This window comes from Suncus etruscus, chromosome 9, assembly GCF_024139225.1.
Source record: "Suncus etruscus isolate mSunEtr1 chromosome 9, mSunEtr1.pri.cur, whole genome shotgun sequence".
NCBI classification, from domain to species: Eukaryota; Metazoa; Chordata; class Mammalia; order Eulipotyphla; family Soricidae; genus Suncus; species Suncus etruscus.
The window spans coordinates 55,179,763-55,201,804 of NC_064856.1; the positions used below are offsets into that span (position 1 = coordinate 55,179,763).

The window sequence follows — 22,042 nt, forward strand, 5'->3', positions numbered from 1 at the left end:
ATGATCACTAATAGTAAGCTAGACAAAGAGGGGACCACCTACTCTAGCAGCTTGGGGGTGGGTGATGATGGGGTATATGGATTGCAGAAAGGAAACTGGGATGGGGGAGGACAAATTTGGTGATGGTTATTCCCCTGATTTAATGTTAACATGTACCTAAAATACTACTGTGAAAGATATATAAGCCATTATGATCAAAATAAATAAATAAATAAGCAAGCCAGAACACAAATAAAGGATGATATCACTATCTATGGCATATAGAATAACTGAATGAGAAAATGTAATAAACAGGAGGGTGCCAAAATCACTCTAGAACATAAGGAGAATAATCAAGGAAAAATTAAATCAGGCATGAAGGAAGAATAGAAAGGAATGTAACAGGGATTTGAGGTAGGGGCTTCAGTTATATTGGTGATATGGGAGAATGATATAGCTATATATCCAAAGCATAGACACAACACTGAAAACATGAGTTCTAAGCTGCAGTAGTGGGGAAAGAATTCTAAGCTGTAGGAGTTGGAGTATGGGAACACTGCTGGTGGGAGTTGACACTGGTAGTGGGATTGGTGGTGAAATATTATATGAAATTAATAATTTTGTAAATCTTGATTCCCTAAATAAAAAATTATTAAAAATAAATTTAAGACCTGTGTGTGACTAATCACAATATATTCTTATCCCTTCATTCACAGGTAGATGCTGAGAAGATATCACAAATATGGAGACCACCCTGAGTAGAACCAATAGCTCCATGTTACAAGTGTCTGAGTTTATTCTATTGGGATTCCCTGGCCTTCATGAGTGGCAGCACTGGCTCTCCTTGCCACTGACTTTACTCTACCTCTTGGCCCTTGGCGCAAATCTCCTAATTTTGATTACTATCTACCATGACACTGCCCTACATCAACCTATGTATCAATTTCTTGGTGTCTTAGCTTTTGTAGACATTGGCTTAGCTACTACTATAATTCCCAAGATCCTTGCCATTTTCTGGTTTGATAAGACAATCAGCCTTTCTGCATGTTTTACTCAGATATATGCCATCCATATTTTTATGGGCATGGAGTCAGGCATCTTTCTCTGTATGGCTGTGGATAGATATGTAGCCATTTGCTGTCCGCTTTGTTATCCGACCACAGTCACAAAAGCTTTTGTGATCAAGTTCACATTGTCTATGATACTAAGGAATGGCCTGTTGACCATCCCTGTGCCTGTATTGGCTGCTCAGAGACACTACTGTTCCAAAAATAAGATTGACCACTGCCTCTGCTCTAATTTAGGAGTCACTAGCCTAGCCTGTGATAGCATCACTATTAATAAGTTTTATCAATTGTTTTTGGCTTGGTTTATGTTTGGGAGTGACATGGGTCTGGTGTTTACTTCTTATGTCTTTATTATTCGTTCCGTTCTGAAGCTAAAGTCTGCTGAAGCAACATCTAAGGCTCTGAGTACTTGTAGCTCTCATATCATCCTCATATTATTTTTCTACACAGCTATTGTTGTGGTATCTGTAACCCATCTAGCAAGAAGAAAATTTCCCTTAATCCCAGTTTTTCTCAATGTACTGCATAGTCTCATTCCTCCTGCCCTTAACCCTATGGTATATGCCCTCAGGACACAGGAGCTGAGGGTAGGTTTTCAGAAGCTGTTTGGTTGAGTGATACTGTGTCTAGGAAGTGAGTACTTATCTAGGATATTTCTGAATGAACAAAAGAGTACAGTGTAAAACCTAACAGTTAAAATGATAAATCAAAATTGGTAGAGTATCTTAATTTCTTTATTATATAAAGCATAGGCTTAATGGAGTGCAGTTTCTAAATATTAAATACATATTAAATTATTTAACTGGCATAAAAATCTTATGAAATGGGTACAATGATTTTTAATATATTTCAAATAAAGTAGGAAAGTTGGAAAATTTTCTAAAATACAAAAGAACTAAAGTTGTAGAGTAAGATAAGAACCCAAGCATTCAGTCTCCAGAATTATGATTTTATAACTCTGGGGATGGCCCAAAACCAAAAATATAAATAAAATAAATATAAAATAAATAAACAGAATATGATTTTAGCCTTTTCTGTCTATTCAACCTCACTGTAAATTATTTAATTAATTTTAATGATATAAAAAACCAATATATTAACTAAAATTATACATTACATATTTATAAGTAAAATTTATTTCAAAGCCTTACAAATATTTTCCTGTCTAATGGCAAATAGAGAAGATATTAGGTCTTCTGGAATTACTGCAGTAGGCTCTTATAATATAAATCAATAATTTTACAAGTATCATTTCGTCATTTTATAAATTCTTTCCACTTAAGTGAATTTATTTGCTTTTGACCTAAATAAAATACCGCAACTTTTTCTGACATTCAATATTATTTATACTCTCTAATAGATTAATAAAATCATTATATTTTCAGAGTTAATTGTACAAATGACACCAATTTTCTCTGAAGCAACCCTTTCCCCATCAACAAGTGAGGGAAAATATGAACAGGGAAAAATTCACTGCAGAACTATTTTATTTTACTCCTAAAGTATAACTAGATCATCAAGGGTTATATGCTGACTCAGGTCACATGTAGATAAGGCAATAATATGCTTCCCAACTATCACATAGCATTATAGTAAAATTGAAAATGGACAAATTTGTGCTATTAAATTTGTAGGTCCAAATATGAGAAAATTCACTATGAAAAAAATCACTGAAGTGATTAGAGAGGGAGAGCACAAAGATTAGATTATGGTGAGTGCTTTGCATGTGGCTGACCCTGATTGAATTCCTTATATCCCTGAGCACTGCAAGATATGGCCTCTGGATTTGCCCAAACACAACCTGGGTAGCATAGGTAGTCCCCACTATTGCAGTAGGACTACAACAGTTTTGTATCCTCTACTTTTCACAGTACCTCCAGTTCGGAATCATCAAGAGAAATACCAGGATCTTCTGAACACCACATAAGATATTCAAAAAATAGCTCTCCCCAAAACACTCAAGAACTAGGAACAGAGCACAATTCAAGAGATAGAAAAAATCACTCACATCTATGAGATCCTGGGCCCATTATCCAGTATTGCATGGCCTCAAACACCACCAAGCATTATTTGGTAGCTACTTAACACTACACAGATCTGACCTGATAGCCTCCAAACACTAATCTCAAAACACAACCTGAAGTGGTCATAGTCCCAGATAACTACCAAATATAATACCCTTCACATTAGAAATGATTTCAAGGGGCGATGTGGAGATATGGCGCTAGAGGTAAGGTATCTACCTTGCAAGTGCTAGCTTAGGACAGACCACGGTTTGATCCCCCTGCGTCCCATATGGTCCCCCAAAGCCAGGAGCAACTACTGAGAGCATAGCCAGGAGTAACCCCTGAGTGTCAAACGGGTGTGGCCCAAAAACAAAAACAAACAAAAAATTATTTCAAAATATGAGATTTTAGAAAACCTTGGCCCAGTGCAAATATGGTGACTGCAGCTTAAATCCATGTTTAACTGTGATTCCAGATACTGTTATAGAAATATTGACAGATTCTAAACGGTAGTAGTAAATGATAGATTGATAGATCAAATTGCCCATTTGTCTTTACTTCAGTATTTGAATTATGTGCCTCAGATCCTTTGACATTAAATGTAGAAAATTCAAGTTTAACGAATAAATACTGAAATTTTATCTAAAACATTCATTAAGTAGAGTGGAAATGTACTATTTCTAATGGTTTATATACAAAGTCTTCCAGTGGTAATATGCATAAATAAATAAAATAAAATAAAATAAAAGATAACTCGAAATAATACTTTATAATTTCATACAAAGAACTATAAAAATCAACAAATCAGAGGTAATTCTAAAACAGAATGGTAGGACCAGAAAGGATACAGATGAGAGGTGGATAAAATAAGCAAAAATGGCCTCCAGAGTGAACTGGGTTTGGTGTTTCTGCTGCTGCTTTTCCTGCTCAGGGGTTAACAATCAAGATGGTTTATGATAAAGCCTTTTCTAGTTTTTTGAGTCAGATTAAAGTTGTTGGTTTTATTTTTTGTTTGATGATATTTAGTGCAGTAACATACTTTACAATCAAGTGGAACTGATCCAACCAGAAAGCAAAAAGTAGAAGCTCAGAAACAGGGATAACTCTTAATGGGTTCTGGGATTCATATGTAGTGCCATGGATTGAACTTGGCTTAGTCTCTTGAAAGGCAGAAAAATTAATGAAGCAAATTGGTGTGAAAAATGTTAAGCTTTTAGAATATAAAATGAGTATTGCTGCCCATCTGGTAGACTCTCTTAACAAGCATGTTACTTGGAGTGATAGTGCAGGTTTAGATGATGTTATTACAGATCTGAAAGACACAGTAATTTTACCTAATAAAAAGAAGCACTTTTTGGGGCCGGAGAGATAGCATGGAGGTAAGGCGTTTGCCTTTCATGCAGGAGGTCATCGGTTCGAATCCCGGTGTCCCATATGGTCCCCCGTGCCTGCCAGGAGCAATTTCTGAGCCTGGAGCCAGGAATAACCCCTGAGCACTGCCGGGTGTGACCCAAAAAAACCAAAAAAAAACAAAACAAACAAAAAAAAAAAAAGCACTTTTTGAAACAGGCTTTTGCAGCCTCCAAAGGTTTTCTTTCTATGGATCTGTGGTAAAACTTTGATTGTCAATGCTACCACCAAAGAAGCAGGTTGTCAATTTATTAACCTTCAGCCTTGAACACTGTACCATAAGTGGTACAGAGAATCACAGAAGATAGCCATTGCTATGTTCTCCCTTGCCATAAAGTTGCAGCCTTCCATAATTTTTATAGATGAAACTAACTCTTCAATTTTACATTCTGACCATGAAGCCACAGCCATGATGAAAGCTCAATTTATGAGTTCTGGGATAGGATGGATACAAATCATATCTGCCAGGACAGAGTGATGGGAGCTACTAACCATCCTCAGGATTACTCAGCAATTATAAGAAGGATGCCCACAAGATTTTATATCAAACAGCTGGCTCCTAAAGCAATGAGAAACAGTCCTCAAACTTATCTTGAAAAATAAAAATGTGGATAGATACATGGATTTGTTAGAAGTTTCCCAGGACCTAGGAATATACCCTAAGATTAAAAAGCATAACACAAAAATGCCTTCTGCACACCTATATTCATTGCAGTGCTATTTACAATAGACAGAATCTGGAAACAACCCAAATGCCCGACACCGTATGACTGGGCCAAAGAAACTATAGTACATTCACACAATAGAATATTATACTGTTTTTCATAGGGGTTGAACCAAATGACACTTCCAGCAGCAGTGGACACTTTTCCACCACATTTTCACCAACACAGATCTTTTCCAGTATTTTTGATACATACCACTTTTACTGGTGTGAGATACCTCATTCTTGTCTTGATGTGGATTTTGCTAATGATAAGTGATTCTGAGCATTTTTTCAACATGTGGTATTTTGAGGAACAAGAGTCCCATATCTGCAGAAGAATCTTCTATTAGTGACATCAATTTAATTTTACAAAGTTCTAACAACTAGACACTTGAGTTCACATATCAAGAAAGACTTTTGCAAAGTATAATTTTGGTTTTCAAAATGTTTCGGTGCCTCCCCCATTTCTTAACAGAGGCATTTGTAAAACTATTGCTTTGTATTTAAGCAATGAGGAGTTATACTAACCCTATTTAAAGTGGTGTATCTGCTAAAATTAGTTAGAATTCTCTCCCATAGTGCCAGTAGGTTTGAAGTCTCTTTCATGTTTTGTTACGTTGAATCAGTTACTTGTGTTATAAATGCATATATTAGCTTTTCTTTATATTTGAGGCCATCACTTATGTATTTATTTATTTATTGTTTTTTGGCCACACCTGGTGATGTTCATGGGTTACTCCTGACTATGCGCTCGAAATCGCTCCTGGCTTGTGGGACCATATGGAACATCAAGGGATTGAACTGCGTCCAACCTAGGCTGGCACGCAAGGCAAATGCCCCCCTCCTGCACCACTGCTCCAGCCCCCACTTATGTATTTATATATTTATGTATTTATTTATTTTTGTTTTGAGGCCACACCCAGTGATGCTCAGGGGTTACTACTGGCTATGTGCTCAGAAATCACTCCTGGCTTGGGGGATCATATAGAATGCCGGGGTATCGAACTGCTGCCCGTCCTAGGTCAGTACATGCAAGGCAAATGCCCTACTGCTTGTGCCACTGCTCTGACCCCATCACTTATGTATTTAAACAGATAAAGTTGAACAAAAGAATAAAATGTCTTCATTAACTTTTCTGTCTTCCAAGAGACTAAGCCAAGTTCAATCCATGGCACCCTACATGAATCCCAGAATCCTGTTTCTGAGCTTCTAATTTTTGCTTTCTGGTTGGATCAATTCCACTTGATTGTAAAGTATATTTTTGCACTAGATATCATCACATAAAATAAAACCAACAACTTCATTCTGACTCAAAAAAACTAGAAAAGGCTTCAGCATATACCATCTTAATTGTTAACCCCCAAGCAGGAAAAGCAGCAGCAGAAACACCAAACCCAATTCACCCAGGAGGCCATTTTTGCTTATTTTATCCACCTCTCATCTGTATCCTTTCTGGTAACTACCATTCTGTTTTGGAATTGCTTCTGATTTGTTAATTTTATAGTTCTTTTGTATGAAATTATAAAGTGTTTTTGAGTTGTCTTTTCATGTTGGAGTGAGGAAAAATCTTTGAGTTTTATTTCATGCTCAGATTTTAGTCTTATATTTGGTAGTAATTAAAGTCTTCTATGTTTTGTCCATCATTTATGCATATTACCACTGGAAGACTTTGTATATAAAGCATTAGAAATAGCAAACTTCCACTCTACTTAATGAATGTTTTAGGTAAAAATTCATTATTTATTCGTTAAACTTGAATTTTCTACATTTAATGTCAAAGGATCTCAGGCACATAATTCAAACACTGAAGTAAAGACAAATGGGCAATTTGATCTATCAATCTATCATTTACTACTACTGTTTAGAATCTGTCAATATTTCTATAACAGTATCTGGAATCACTGTTAATAATGGATTTAAGCTGCAGTCACCATATTTGTACTTGGCCAGCTCCACAGACTCTCTCTGCTCTCTAAAAAGATATAAGCCAAGTGATGAAAAATCATGGATTTACAGGAAATGCAGCTGAAAGTTGGCAATCTAGGGAGGAGAGGGAAGGCCAACCCCCACATCCCTACTGAAGTGATGTCTACTACACTTATCACCTATTTTTGCCACTTTGTCTCTGGCCCTGCTTTACCACTCCTCTATGACTCTCTGCAGTAACACCAAACTTGAGGTATGCTAATATTTGGGCTGAAATCATCAGGACTTTATTGAAGTGAGTGCTGGCACGGCCTCCTCTATCTCATACTTCTGGACAGCTAGCAGCATAACCCTGAACAGAAAAACCACATTAATTGAATTCCTGAGTCTTAAGTCCACATTCCTAGCTGCAAAACAACTTCATTAGTTTACTACTTCCCCCTGCAAAGGCACACTAAGTTAAGGGGAAATATTACATATAAAAAAAAAAAGAGCTCCTATCTACTAGAGATAGGAACTCATAGTTGTTTATAATATGGGGATATCTCCTGCCTTGAAAATATGTCATGTGGAATCAACTTAGACCTCAGGTGATTGGATACCATTCATTCAGCCTTGAACCCTTGAACCCCGACATAGAAACGGCACAGCTCTTCACAACAGCTGCAAGAAACAAACTTTATCCGGGACAGCCTTGATACGGCAGGACTAACAACAAGGCCCAGCTCTAACATGTTATCCTGACAACGAGGAAAATGCGAACATCTTGACCTTAGAGCAGATTAGCCTACCTTACCAACTAACGACAAGACAAAACCAGAAGTCTTGGCACCTTTTGGTTAGTCCAAAAACCAAGATCGGGATTTGCAGATGACTGGCTGCAAGAACCACGACCAGACTGTATACATCTTGGGACCAATAAAAAAGCCCTAGTTTAGGGCTTGAACTATGACCTGCACAATAATCATGATCCCCAGTCCCAAAGGTCCGGCAGAGACAATTGTAACGGAATGGGGTTTCTGAAAGCACAAAGAAAGACGCTATCCTAGGTGCCACCCTAGGTTCAGTGCAAAGACCAAGATCACCAACCACAGAAGATGGATTAAAATGACACTGAGGTAACAGAACCTCTAGAACCACAAAGACTGACTTCATCATAAGTCCCACCTCAGGATCTGTGCAGATACTGAGATCTCTAAACATAGAGCAGAAGTCTTCCACACACCAAAAAAAAAAAAAAAAAAAAAACACCATAGGGAAAGTAAAGGATCCTGATCATGAGCAAAGTCTAGAGTTGATCCCATGACAGTATGCTCCAAGGACAGAGAAACCCCATATCTCTTAGGCTAAGTGAATTTTATATACATTCTACATGTCCTTTTAGTATTAAAAATATTGATTCAATTTTAAATTTACATCTTCTTTCCTGTTTCTTTCACATACAAATGAAAAAAATAAGAGAAAAAAAAAAACAAAGTAAACAATTATTGGCCTATAGGACTACATATTTCAATAGTTCAAATGATAAGAGACTGTGTAATTAAAAGTCTCTCAGTTTACTCTGAGATTTATAAAAGAAGTAATATTAAAAATACAGAGATAAAACTAAGTAACCTAACAGAAGACAGGAATTCTAAAATTGTATTATTTCTTCCTTAGTAAAGGACTAAGTAAATTTTATAAGACAAATGAAAATTTTGAAAGATTTGGTGTGTGGTGTAGAAGTTGAGATGACATTTCCATATGTTGAGTTTATGGAATTTGTAAGCACAAATAGGTTACAGAGTTCTTGGAGGAAAAAGTTTGGTAAAATTTGAAGATTTAGATTTAAAGATATAGAATTGTAAATTATTAATACAAAAGGTAGAGGTCAAAGCATAGGACTTAGTAAATATATTTAAAGAGACATGTCACTTATGGGTAAAATGTAGAAAAATGGAGCTTAACGAATACCGTATTTTCCGGCGTATAAGGCGACTTTTGAAAAAAAAAATAGAACAAGTCAGCCGAAAATCAGGGGTCATCTTATACGCCAAGTATATCCCGAAAAATGTTTCAATATGCTGCTAAACGAAAATTGTCTGAATATTGCCACAAAACGAATTTTCCAACGCGATACTGCACCAATCACTGCACGGCTGCTCTGACCGTCTCTCTAACTCAGCCAATCCAAGCAGGCTTTTTATGCGTGCAAACTAGACAACGTTCTGGACCGAATCTGCACTGTCAAAGCCTGCTTAGATTGGCCAGAGTCAGAGATGAAGTCTATTACAGTATACCCTTTGAACCTTTGCTTGTTGTGATTGGCTTACTGTGGTACATACAGTTGCAACACAGGAACATTCTGTCTGATACAGCGAATATAGGCCTAAGACATAATATGTTTTAACTGCAAAATTAGGGGGTATCTTATACGCCTAGTCACCTTATATGCCAGCAAATACGGTACCAACCCTCAATATTAGAATTAAAAGAGATATAGCAACTCTAAAAAAGATGTTGATGACTAGAGATAATTTAAAATTTAATGTGGCCATATGTGTTAATATTAATATCTTGGTTATGGGAGCTATACAGTTAATTTGGCATTTGTATAATTATTTGTGATGCCATCAGGAAAAATTTAGAGGAAAGAGGAATGACTGTAATGAAGCAGAAAAAGTAGTTCAGAATTTAGTAACTTGATATAAAGAAAATTTTTCAGCTTTCCAGATTTCTTCAGTTCCTCAGAAATCTTTGAGATGAAGCACAAAAGATTATTATTAATATGAATAGAGTAAGTACTATGGGCCAGATATGGGCCAGAGTGGTGACATTTAATTTTTACTGGAGCTTGCAGTTTTTAAAAAAGGCATTTAATTCAGAGTTCTGAGATTCCAAAAGTCTGATAAATTTGAGTTAGAAATTCGTATCCAGTTCTATTATGTACTATATATTGTTTGTGCTCATTTATTTTCTAACAGAAACAATTTAATAATTTACTTTACATGAAAGAAATTTTAGGTAAATTCATGTAGAGACATGTCTAACTATTTTCCCCACTTAGTAATATGTCTTTTAATGTTAGCCTTCATTTCTTTTGCTATGTAAAAATGTTTTACTTTTATTAGTCCTTGTTTTATTTTGTTGTTTTTGTCAATGAAATGAAATCACATGAGAAAAACTCTGAGGTCTAAATTATTAAGAGTAGTGGTGGTATATTTCTCAATGTATTTTACTAATTCTGGTCTAATCTTGAATATTTTATGTTTTTTGTTTTGGGGCCAGACCTAGCTGTACTAAAGTGTTACTCCTGGTTCTGTACTCATAAAACATTCCTTGCAGAGTGTTCAGGGGACAATATGGGATGCCAGGGGTCTAACCTGGGATGATCACATGCAAGGCAAATTCCTGACCCACTGGTAAAATAATCCAAAGCAAGAACAAATAGTGGTGATTATCACTCATCACGTGCTATACTCAAACAAAATATCTCTAATCATAAATTTAAAAATTATAAAAATTAGGGGAGACTCCGCCGACCACGTGGACGGCTGCCCTGCTTCTGCCGGGCTCCCCTTGCCTCTGGGAAGGTAGGGAACCTCCGCCGACTGTGTGAACGGCTGCCCTGCTCCTGCCGGGCTCCCCCTGCCCCTGGGAGGGTCGGGAGACTCCGCCGACCGCGCGGACAGCTGCCCTGCTTCTGCCAGGCTCCCCTTTCCCCTGAGAGGGTCAGGAGACTCCGCCGACCGCGTGGACGGCTACCCTGCTTCTGCCGGGCTCCCCTTGCCCTTGGGAGGGTCGGGAGACTCCGCCGACCACGTGGACGGCCGCCCTGCTTCTGCCGGGCTCCCCTTGCCTCCGGGAAGGTAGGGAACCTCCGCCGACTGTGTGAACGGCTGCCCTGCTCCTGCCGGGCTCCCCTTGCCCCTGGGAGGGTAAGGAGACTCCGCCGACTGCGTGTACGGCTGCCCTGCTCCTGCCGGGCTCCCCTTGCCTCCGGGAAGGCAGGGAACCTCCGCCCGACTGCGTGAACGGCTGCCCTGCTCCTACTGGGCTCCACTTGCCCCTGGGAGGGTCGGGAGACTCCGCCGACCGCGTGGACGGCTGCCCTGCTTCTGCCGGGCTCCCCTTGCCTCTGGGAAGGTAGGGAACCTCCGCCGACTGTGTGAACGGCTGCCCTGCTCCTGCCGGGCTCCCCTTGCCCCTGGGAGGGTAAGGAGACTCCGCCGACCGCGTGGACGGCCGCCCTGCTTCTGCCGGGCTCCCCTTGCCCCTGGGAGGGTCGGGAGACTCCGCCGACCGCGCGGACAGCTGCCCTGCTTCTGCCGGGCTCCCCTTGCCCCTGGGAGGGTCGGGAGACTCCGCCGACCACGTGGACGGCTGCCCTGCTTCTGCCGGGCTCCCCTTGCCTCCGGGAAGGTAGGGAACCTCCGCCGACTGCGTGTACGGCTGCCCTGCTCCTGCCGGGCTCCCCTTGCCTCCGGGAAGGCAGGGAACATCCGCCCGACTGCGTGAACGGCTGCCCTGCTCCTACTGGGCTCCACTTGCCCCTGGGAGGGTCGGGAGACTCCGCCGACCGCGTGGACGGCTGCCCTGCTTCTGCCGGGCTCCCCTTGCCTCTGGGAAGGTAGGGAACCTCCGCCGACTGTGTGAACGGCTGCCCTGCTCCTGCCGGGCTCCCCTTGCCCCTGGGAGGGTAAGGAGACTCCGCCGACCGCGTGGACGGCCGCCCTGCTTCTGCCGGGCTCCCCTTGCCCCTGGGAGGGTTGGAAGATTCCGCCGACCGCGCGGACGGCCGCCCTGCTTCTGCCGGGCTCCCCTTGCCCCTGGGAGGGTCGGGAGACTCCGCCGACCGCGCGGACAGCTGCCCTGCTTCTGCCGGGCTCCCCTTGCCCCTGGGAGGGTCGGGAGACTCCGCCGACCACGTGGACGGCCGCCCTGCTTCTGCCGGGCTCCCCTTGCCTCCGGGAAGGTAGGGAACCTCCGCCGACTGCGTGTACGGCTGCCCTGCTCCTGCCGGGCTCCCCTTGCCTCCGGGAAGGCAGGGAACCTCCGCCCGACTGCGTGAACGGCTGCCCTGCTCCTACTGGGCTCCACTTGCCCCTGGGAGGGTCGGGAGACTCCGCCGACCGCGTGGACGGCTGCCCTGCTTCTGCCGGGCTCCCCTTGCCTCTGGGAAGGTAGGGAACCTCCGCCGACTGTGTGAACGGCTGCCCTGCTCCTGCCGGGCTCCCCTTGCCCCTGGGAGGGTAAGGAGACTCCGCCGACCGCGTGGACGGCCGCCCTGCTTCTGCCGGGCTCCCCTTGCCCCTGGGAGGGTTGGAAGATTCCGCCGACCGCGCGGACGGCCGCCCTGCTTCTGCCGGGCTCCCCTTGCCCCTGGGAGGGTCGGGAGACTCCGCCGACCGCGCGGACAGCTGCCCTGCTTCTGCCGGGCTCCTCTTCCCCTTGGAGGGTCGGGAGACTCCGCCGACCACGTGGATGGCCGCCCTGCTTCTGCCGGGCTCCCCTTGCCTCCGGGAAGGTAGGGAACCTCCGCCGACTGCGTGAACGGCTGCCCTGCTCCTGCCGGGCTCCCCTTGCCCCTGGGAGGGTAAGGAGACTCCGCCGACCGCGTGGACGGCCGCCCTGCTTCTGCCGGGCTCCCCTTGCCCCTGGGAGGGTCGGGTGACTCCGCCGACCGCGTGGAGGGCCGCCCTGCTTCTGCCGGGCTCCCCTTGCCTCCGGAAAGGTAAGGAAACTACGGAAGACCACCCCGCTCCTGCTGGGTCTCCATTGCCCCTGGGAAGGTAGGGAAGCTACGCCCACCCACGCCAACCGTTCAAACGTGCCCCGCCCCCAGGCGGATATCTCCTACCTACCACCACCAGCTGACAACAATAGGGCAAAGCAACGAATCAGGCCACAGAAAGACCACAGGAGGAGCCAAACCGCAGCAAGCCCACCCAATAGTACCACTAGATCCACCCTCAGGGAGGGGACCCATTCCCACACCACAGGGGATAGAAACAGGCTGAAACTGGAAGGAACAGCACTCCAAAACACACCAATAAACCAAAGAATTATGGGTAAATCAAAGAGATCCCTAAGATCTGATGACACAGAGACAAACCGTAACAAGTTTCCAAGTCCGCCAAAATGCACAGATACATGGGAAGGTGACCTAAAAGCAGCAATGAGGAAGGAAACACAAGAATTAATAAAAGAAATGAGAGAAACCTTAACTAACGAGTATAAGATATCTATGGAGGAACGAATCAGCCAAATTAAAGAAGAAATGTTAAAGACCATGAGAGAGTCCATACAAAAAGAAGTGAAGGAATTAACAGACAAAGTAACAAGCCTTACTAGCAGAAACACAGAGTTGGAGAAACACATTGAAGAACTCGAAGGAAAACTGCAAACAAAAAATGACCAAGAAACCAACAAAGAAATAAAAGGCAAAGCACTGGAAGGAAAAGTCCAGTACCTAATGAACAAGGACAAAAGAAACAATCTAAGAATCGTGGGTATACCAGAAGGGGAGGAAATAGGGAAAGGGGAAGAACAAGTAGTCAGAGAGATAATAGCAGAGAACTTCCCCACCCTCTGGAATGAAACTTCAGGCCAAATCCAGGAAATCAAGAGAGTCCCTAATAAAATAGATCCTAATAAATTGACACCAAGACATATAGTAATTCAAATGGCAAAAAACAAAGAGAAAGAGGAACTTCTTAAGGCAATAAGAGAGAAAAAAACCTCAAGTACAAAGGTAGGGACATAAGAATCAAACCAGATCTGCCAGTCGAAATAATTCAAGCAAGAAGACAGTGGAATGACATATTTAAACGACTGAATGAAAAAAACTTCCAACCTAGAGTCCAATACCCAGCAAAATTATCATTCATATGGGAGGACAGACTAAAAACATTTTCAAACAAGACCGAACTAGAGCTATTTGTGCAAACAAAATCGATCCTAAATGACCTACTCAGAGATGAACTACATAATCCAAACCCCCGATTGTAACAAAAGCCACCCTACACAACACAACTGCACAACAGTCCTCTCTCTCAATAATTTCCCTAAACGTTAATGGACTAAACTCTCCAATTAAAAGACACATAGTAGAGAACTGGATTAGGAAAAATAAACCAGACTTCTGCTGTCTACAAGAAACACACCTACAGCTGCAGGACAAGCATAGGCTTAGAATCAAAGGATGGAAAGTAATTATTCAGGCCAATGGAAAACAAAAAAGAGCAGGGACAGCCATTCTTATATCAGACCAAATTGCATTCAACCTCAAGAAAGTGATCAGAGATAAAGAGGGTCACTACTTACTGATCAGGGGAACATTAGACCAAGAAACACTAACCCTGGTCAATATCTATGCACCCAAAGTAGAGTCAGCAAAATATGTGAGACAACTACTGGCCAATCTGGAGAAACACATGAAGGGAAATGTGATAATAGTAGGGGACCTAAATACTCCACTATCACCACTGGACAGATCCACCAAACAGAAAAATAGCAAAGAAATAAGAGCCCTAAATGAAAAACTAGAAGAATTGGGGCTAATAGACTTATATAGAGCCCTCCATCCCCAGAAAGCAGAATACACATTCTTCTCAAACCCACATGGAACCTTCTCCAGAATAGACCATGTCTTAGGATTCAAAGCCAACCTACATAAGATCACAAAGGTAAGGATCATTAGAAGTACCCTTTCAGATCACTAAGAACAAAAGCCCAGGCCCAGATGGATTTACAGGTGAATTCTACCAAACATTTCAAGAAGACTTACTACCACTTTTCCATAAGCTTTTCCAAACCATAGAAAAAACAGGAATCCTCCCCAACTCCTTTTATGAGGCTAATATCACACTCATTCCCAAAGAAGGCAAAGACACCACCAAAAAAGAAAACTACAGACCAATCTCACTAATGAACATAGATGCAAAGATACTTAACAAAATCTTAGCAAACCGAATCCAACACTTCATCAAAAAGATCATACATCACGACCAAGTGGGATTCATACCAGGAATGCAAGGTTGGTTCAACATACGCAAATCAATCAATTTGATACATCACATCAACAACATGAAAGACAAAAACCACATGATCATATCAATCGATGCAGAGAAGGCGTTTGACAAAATCCAACATCCTTTCATGTTAAAGACACTCAGCAAAATAGGGTTAGAAGGAACTTTCCTCAAGATAGTTACAGCTATCTATGAAAAACCGACAGCCAACATTATTCTTAATGGTGAGAAACTAGAAGCATTCCCACTAAGGTCAGGAACTAGGCAAGGCTGTCCACTCTCTCCACTCTTATTCAATATAACCTTAGAAGTCCTAGCAATAGCAATCCGACAAGAGAAGGGAATCAAAGGAATCCAAATTGGGAAAGAGGAACACAAACTATCTCTATTTGCAGACGATATGATGATTTACATTGAAAACCCTAAACAGTCCACAGTAAAACTCCTAGAAACAATTAACCAATACAGCAAAGTGGCTGGATACAAAGTCAACACACAAAAGACAGTAGTGTTTCTATATACAAATCACGAAGTCGAGGAGAGAGAGATTAAAAATACAATTCCATTTAAAATAGTATCAAAAAATATCAGGTACCTAGGAATCAACCTTACAAGGGAAGTGAAAGACCTATACCAGGAAAACTTCAAAACACTTCAGAAAGAAATTGAAGAAGATCTAAAGAAATGGAAGAACATCCCATGCTCATGGATAGGTAGAATTAACATAGTCAAAATGACTATCCTACCCAAACTTCTATATAGATTTAATGCAATCCCTATCCAAATCCAGACACCATTCTTTAAAGAAATAGAACAATCAATCACAAAATTCATCTGGAACCACAAAAGACCCAGGATAGCCAAACAAATACTGAAAAACAAGAAGCTGGGTGGCATCTCCTTACCTAACTTGAAACTATACTATAAAGCCATAGTAATCAAAACAGCATGGTACTGGAACAGAGACAGGACCTCAGACCAGTGGGTCAGAACAGAATTCCCTGACATAAACCCCCAGATATACAGCCAACTAATATTTGAATACAGAGGCAAGAACCTGAAATGGAACAAAGAAAGTCTATTCAACGAATGGTGTTGGTACAACTGGAAAACCACATGTACAAAAGTGAAAATCAACCCATACCTCACCCCTTATACAAAAGTCAACTCAAAATGGATCAAAGACCTTGAAATCAGACCCGAATCTATAAAGTTTATTGAGAATAAAATAGGCAGAACACTCGAAGACCTATATATCAAAAAGGTCTTCGAGAATGGAGCACCATTGGGAAGAACTTTAGCAACAAACGTAAACAAATGGGACTACATCAAACTAAAAAGCTTCTGCATGGCGAAAGAAACCCTACTTAAAGCAAGAAGACAGTTAACAGAATGGGAAAAAATCTTTTCACTCGACATATCAGATAAAGGGCTGATATCTAGAACATACAAAGCACTCAGAAAGCTGAGCCCCCCAAAACCAAATAAAGCCATAAAAAAATGGGGAGATGAAATGAATAGACACTTCTCTGAGGAAGACAAAAGGATGGCCAACAAACACATGAAAACATGCTCACCTTCACTCATCATCAGAGAGATCCAAATCAAGACAACAATGAGATACCACCTGACACCAGTGAGGATGGCTCACATTAAAAATAATGGGAACAATTTCTGTTGGTGGGGATGCGGTATGAAAGGAACTCTCATACACTGCTGGTGGGAATGCCCCCTTGTCCAACACCTATGGAGAACAGTCTGGAGAGTACTTAAAGAACTCAGAATTGAGCTGCCATTTGACCCAGCAATTGCTCTCCTAGGTATATACCCCCAAGTGGGAAGGACATTCATTCCAAAATATATGTGCACCCCACTATTTATCGCAGCACTCAGTGTAATAGCCAAGTCTTGGAACCAACCTCGATGTCCAACAACAGATGAATGGATCATTAAGATGTGGTATATATACACAATGGAATATTACATGGCAGTCAGAAATGATACAATCACAGACTTTGCAGCAACATGGATGGACCTAGATCATATTATATTAAACAAAGTAAGTCAGAAGACAAAAGAGAAACACAGAATGGTAGCACTATTCTGAAGCACCCAGAACACACATCTTGTACATAACTGATACTCAACAATCAAATAACATGGTTTAACAGGGTAGAAACTCTAAACACTGCAATAGTCAACATATACTCAGGAGCAGTCCCCAAAGTACTTGAAAAAGGAACAACGCAAACTCTTGACTACACATTATTCCACAAAGAAAGCAGCAACACCAGAAACTGCACCGTAGAGAGAACAGGTATGTAATCAACCTTCCACGACAAAGGCCCACAACAATCACTTAGAGATAGTATTCAGGAGCACAGGTAAAGAACACCACGGGAAATCACTGTCTGCAATGGAATCATCCCATAACACTACATTTTAATGTCTTTATCTTATAATATTTAAAATAACCTCTCAGCTTTTATATCCACAGGCATCCTTGAATACAAATGGCGGATAAACTAAGATGGCAACGCGGGATACCACACGAGATACCATACCTAGCTAGCACTATGAGATGGCCCCGAGAAAACTCTTTAACATACACTTTATCTCTAGGTTACACCTTCTTTTAGGAACTGAAGCACGTGACCAGTCAGACCACCAAAGCAGTAACTGAGACGTACAGACTTAAACTACAGGCTCTATTCTGTGAACACATTCAAGCAAACTAGCATTCCCCTGCTATTCTCTCCTCTCTTCTCACTACTTTCTTTTTTATTTTTTCTCTTCTTTTTTTTCTTTTTCTCTCTCTTTTCTACTCTTCTCTTTACTTTTTTCCTTTTCTCTTCTCCCTTTCTTTCTAAAGTATTTTTTCTTTTCTCCCTTCCTACCCCTTCCATATACCTTCCCCTTTTCCCCCTTTGGAAATCCAACTATCCCTTCACCTCTCAATCCCATACGGACCTCCCGCCATATTAAAACTCTCCACCCTCAGTCCTTAATCTATTAGGCATCAAGATTGACCTCCTACCCCAACGAACCACTACCCAGCACCTAGTCGAGAGGACACCCAGTCAAACCCACACCTTGTCTCCTGCAAGAAAAGGCAGCCAACTCCCCTGCGGATCCATGCTGCGCAGCCCTCCCCACCAACTCCCCCTAACATGGACTGTTACCTGAAACCAGACTTAGGTCTAAAAGTACCCTCAATGCAAGAACCCTTCCAGGACCTCCCTGCCACAAATCTTTTGCCACTCTGAAGAAGATCTGGGGATGGGATGGAAAGATGCCTGGGGACCCACACACCACAAGAAAAACCCAAAAGACAATGGGAAAACCTGTATTTCCAACATAAGCATAAGAACTGTATCACACCACCTCTTTACCTGCTTTTCCCCAAATGTAAGATAGTCATATGCATCACTTTGGCCCTTTAAATACTTTGCTACCTCATTTAAAAAAAAATCTGGCCTACATATACATATGTAAGCACATACATTTTTGTTACCTATTTTTTTTCTATTTATTATTTTTTCATCTTTTTTTGGGTATGTAACCTGTTTCTGTTTTCCCCTTTTGACCACCCCCAAATGCACCAACAATATAAGGTAGCACCATTTCCCCCTGCAAAGGCACACTAAAATAAAGGGGAATTCTTACATATATATATATATATATACATTAAAAAAAAGAGAGCTCTTATCTATTAGAGATAGGAACTCATAGTTGTTTACAATAGAGGGATATCTCCTACCTTGAAAATATGTCATGTGGAATTAACTTAGACCTCAGGTGTTTAGATACCATCAATCCAGCCTTGAACCCTGGATCCCAGACACAGGAATGGCACAGTTCTTCACAACTGCTACAGGAAACAAATCCCATCCGGGACAGCTGCAATACTGCTAGGTCACCAACAAATGCCAGCTCTAATATGACATCCTGACAACGAAGAAAATGGGAACAACTTGACCTAAGTGAAGGTTATCCTACCTTTCTAGCTAATGACAAGACAAAAGCAGAAGACTTGTCACCCTTTGGAAGGCCCAAAAGCCAAGATTTCGAGTTACAGATGACTGCTGCTAGAACCATGACCAGACGGGGACCAATAAAAAAGCCCTAACCTAGGGTTTGAACTACGATCTGCACAATGAACATGATCCCCAGTTTCAAAGGTCTGGCAGAGACCATTGTAACGGAATGGGGCTTCTGGAAGCACAAAGAAAGACACTGTCCTAGGTGCCATCCTAGCTTCAGTGCAAAGACCAAGATCACCAACCACAGAAGATGAATTAAAATGACACTGATGGAACAGAACTTCTAGAACCACAAAGACTGACTTCATCATAACTCCCACCGCAGGATCTGTGCAGATACTGAGATCCCTAGACACAGAGGCCTGATAGTATCACCCAGGACAGAGCAGAGGTCTTACAAACACCACAAAAGCACCACCGGGAGAGTAAATGATTCTGAACAGAGTCTATAGTTGATCCCATGACAATACACTCCAAGGGCGGAGAAACCCCATATCTCTTAGGCCAAGTGAATTCCTTTTCGAATGACCCTAATATTTACTGTGCCTGGGCAGGAGGGAAAAAAACAAAAAGCACAAAACATTATTTATTTTTTTATATATATATTATTTTATTTTCATTTATTATTACTATTTTTATTTACCTATCTATTTTTTGGTCAATTTCTCTGTTTGGGTGTGATAATTGAAGTTGTCCCCAGTTATACTTATTCTTTCTCTTCCTTTCTGTTCTTCCTTTGTATGCTATGCCATGTTTCCTATATCAAGACCATAGCATTTTTTTTGTTTGTTTGTTTGCTTGTTTTGTTTTGTGTTTGTTTTTGTGGGTTTTTTTTTTTTTTTTTTTTTGGTGCTTGTGTGTATTGTTGGAGTTCTCACGGGATATTTGATACTTCTTTTTGTACTGGTGGAATGTTTCACCTTTTTTCTCTCCTTCATTTCTCAAACCGATGTTGAGAGCCTCTGGAAGAATTCCGCTTATTTTCGGCGTATTAGACTTTTACCCCAGTTTATTACTTTTCTCTCCTTCAAACAAAACCACATAACTTGAACTAGCTAGTCCTGCCCCTCCAATTAGAGGGGGAAACAAGGGAGACACCAGGACCAAACAGGCGTAAGACTACTATGCAGTAGGCTAGATACAGAGGAGACCACATATCCTAGCTACCCTGGGGGTGAGGGAAGAGGATATGGGTGGTAGGACAAAAACAGAGGTGTAGGGAGGACAATTTGGTGATGGGAATCCCCCCTGATTTAATGTAAATATGTACCTAAAATATCATTGTCAACAATATGTAAGCCACTACGATCAAAATAAAAAAAATATAAAAAAAATTATAAAAATTATAATAAACATCTATAGAAACACCCTGAGCCTCTAGTTCAATCGCTAAGATAACGTTCTGTTCTAGTTTATGTATAATTGTAATAAAGATGTTACATTCAGCAAAGTTCAATAGTCACTCTGAACAACAAAGATAAAATCAAATGTATCACTCAAGACTACACAAGTAAAATTTCCAAAACATATCAAACCAAAATAGTGGGGAGAAGCCAGAGCAATAAATAGCACATGCAGTTCAATCCCCAGCATTCCATGTGGCCCCCTAAGCCTGCCAAAAGTGATTTCTGAGAGCAGGGTCAGGAGTAAACCCTGAGCACCACTGGAGATATATATATATATATATATATATATATCATGAGTTATATATAACTGGGTGTATATATATACATACATGAGAACTAACTGAACAGAATTTTATTTGTCTTTAAAACACACTTGACATTATTCAGGACCTACTCCAGATTCAGAACTCAGACATCACTGTTGGGAGTACTATAAAATCATGCACTGAATCAGAGATTAATACAAGGACTCCTGCATGCAAGGCAAACATTCCAGCCCTTTAATTTTCCTAGCCTGCCAGTCTGTTTTTAAAGAGAAGAAAAGAAAAGGCAAAACGTTTTCATTGAAATTTTCAGTTGAGAACCAGAACAGTGAACACACTATTCATAGAATGATAGAAGAGGTCTTAAGAAAGTGAATATTATCCCTTAAAATAAAGTATAACTCTTCACCCAAAAAAGGAGGGAATATGAATCCCCCATATATGTACAAAAATGCATTATGTATGCTTTTTGGAATTTAGTGATAATGTATGGAAAAAGTTGTTTTCCTCAAGGGCTCAAAGGGCTCAAAAATAAAAATGGAATAAAATGAGTTGTAAATGTTATCAATATTTCATACTAATAAACATATTTAGACTGATTTCTTCCATTCAGTTGGTAAAATTATGCAGATACCCCAAAATCAATTCATAGTAGGTAGCACTGAAATCTCTAACTACTAAGAGTTTTACTCTGCATTCCTGCATATTTCATTACTTCCACAGATCTTTCTTCCACTCATAGAGAAATAAGATTGGGGGGAGGAATTTATAGATATTTTTCTTTATTTTTCAAGTATTTTTGAGAGGTGCACACCTGGCCAGACATAGGGAGTACTTACTCTTGGATCAGGATTCAAACTCCTGAAGGTCTTTAAGGACATATTTGATACTGGAGACTGAAACCAGGCTAACTGTGTGCAAGGGAAGCATTTTACCCACTATACTATTTCTCCTGTCCTCAGCATAATTTTTAAAGACCAAGATCATATTCTTATTAATAAAATTGAAAATTGCATTCAACAGAGAATAATATGGTGTTTTTTTTGTTTGGGGGGTTTTTTGTTTTTTTTTTTATTTTTATTGTGGCCAAAGTGGATTACAATCTTTTACAGTAATATTTAAGGTACATAGTGACAATGAATCAGGAACATTCCCACTACCAGTGGTGTCCTCCCTCCACCTCTGTTCCCAGCATGCATCCCATATCAGGCAAAAGAAAAAATG

At 40.9% G+C, this 22,042-nt stretch overlaps 1 protein-coding gene and 1 pseudogene across 1 annotated transcript; both read left to right on the forward strand.

Moving 5' to 3' along the window:
• The first annotated feature begins 718 nt into the window (after positions 1-718).
• Positions 719-1,660, forward strand: LOC126018504 (olfactory receptor 688-like). Its single transcript, XM_049780634.1, has one exon. It carries the CDS (start codon positions 722-724, stop codon positions 1,658-1,660), a length of 939 nt encoding a protein of 312 aa, XP_049636591.1. The 5' UTR covers positions 719-721.
• Positions 1,661-3,998: 2,338 nt separating this feature from the next.
• The window catches only part of LOC126018277 (outer mitochondrial transmembrane helix translocase-like), a 75,787-nt pseudogene continuing 57,743 nt past the window's right edge, over positions 3,999-22,042 (forward strand).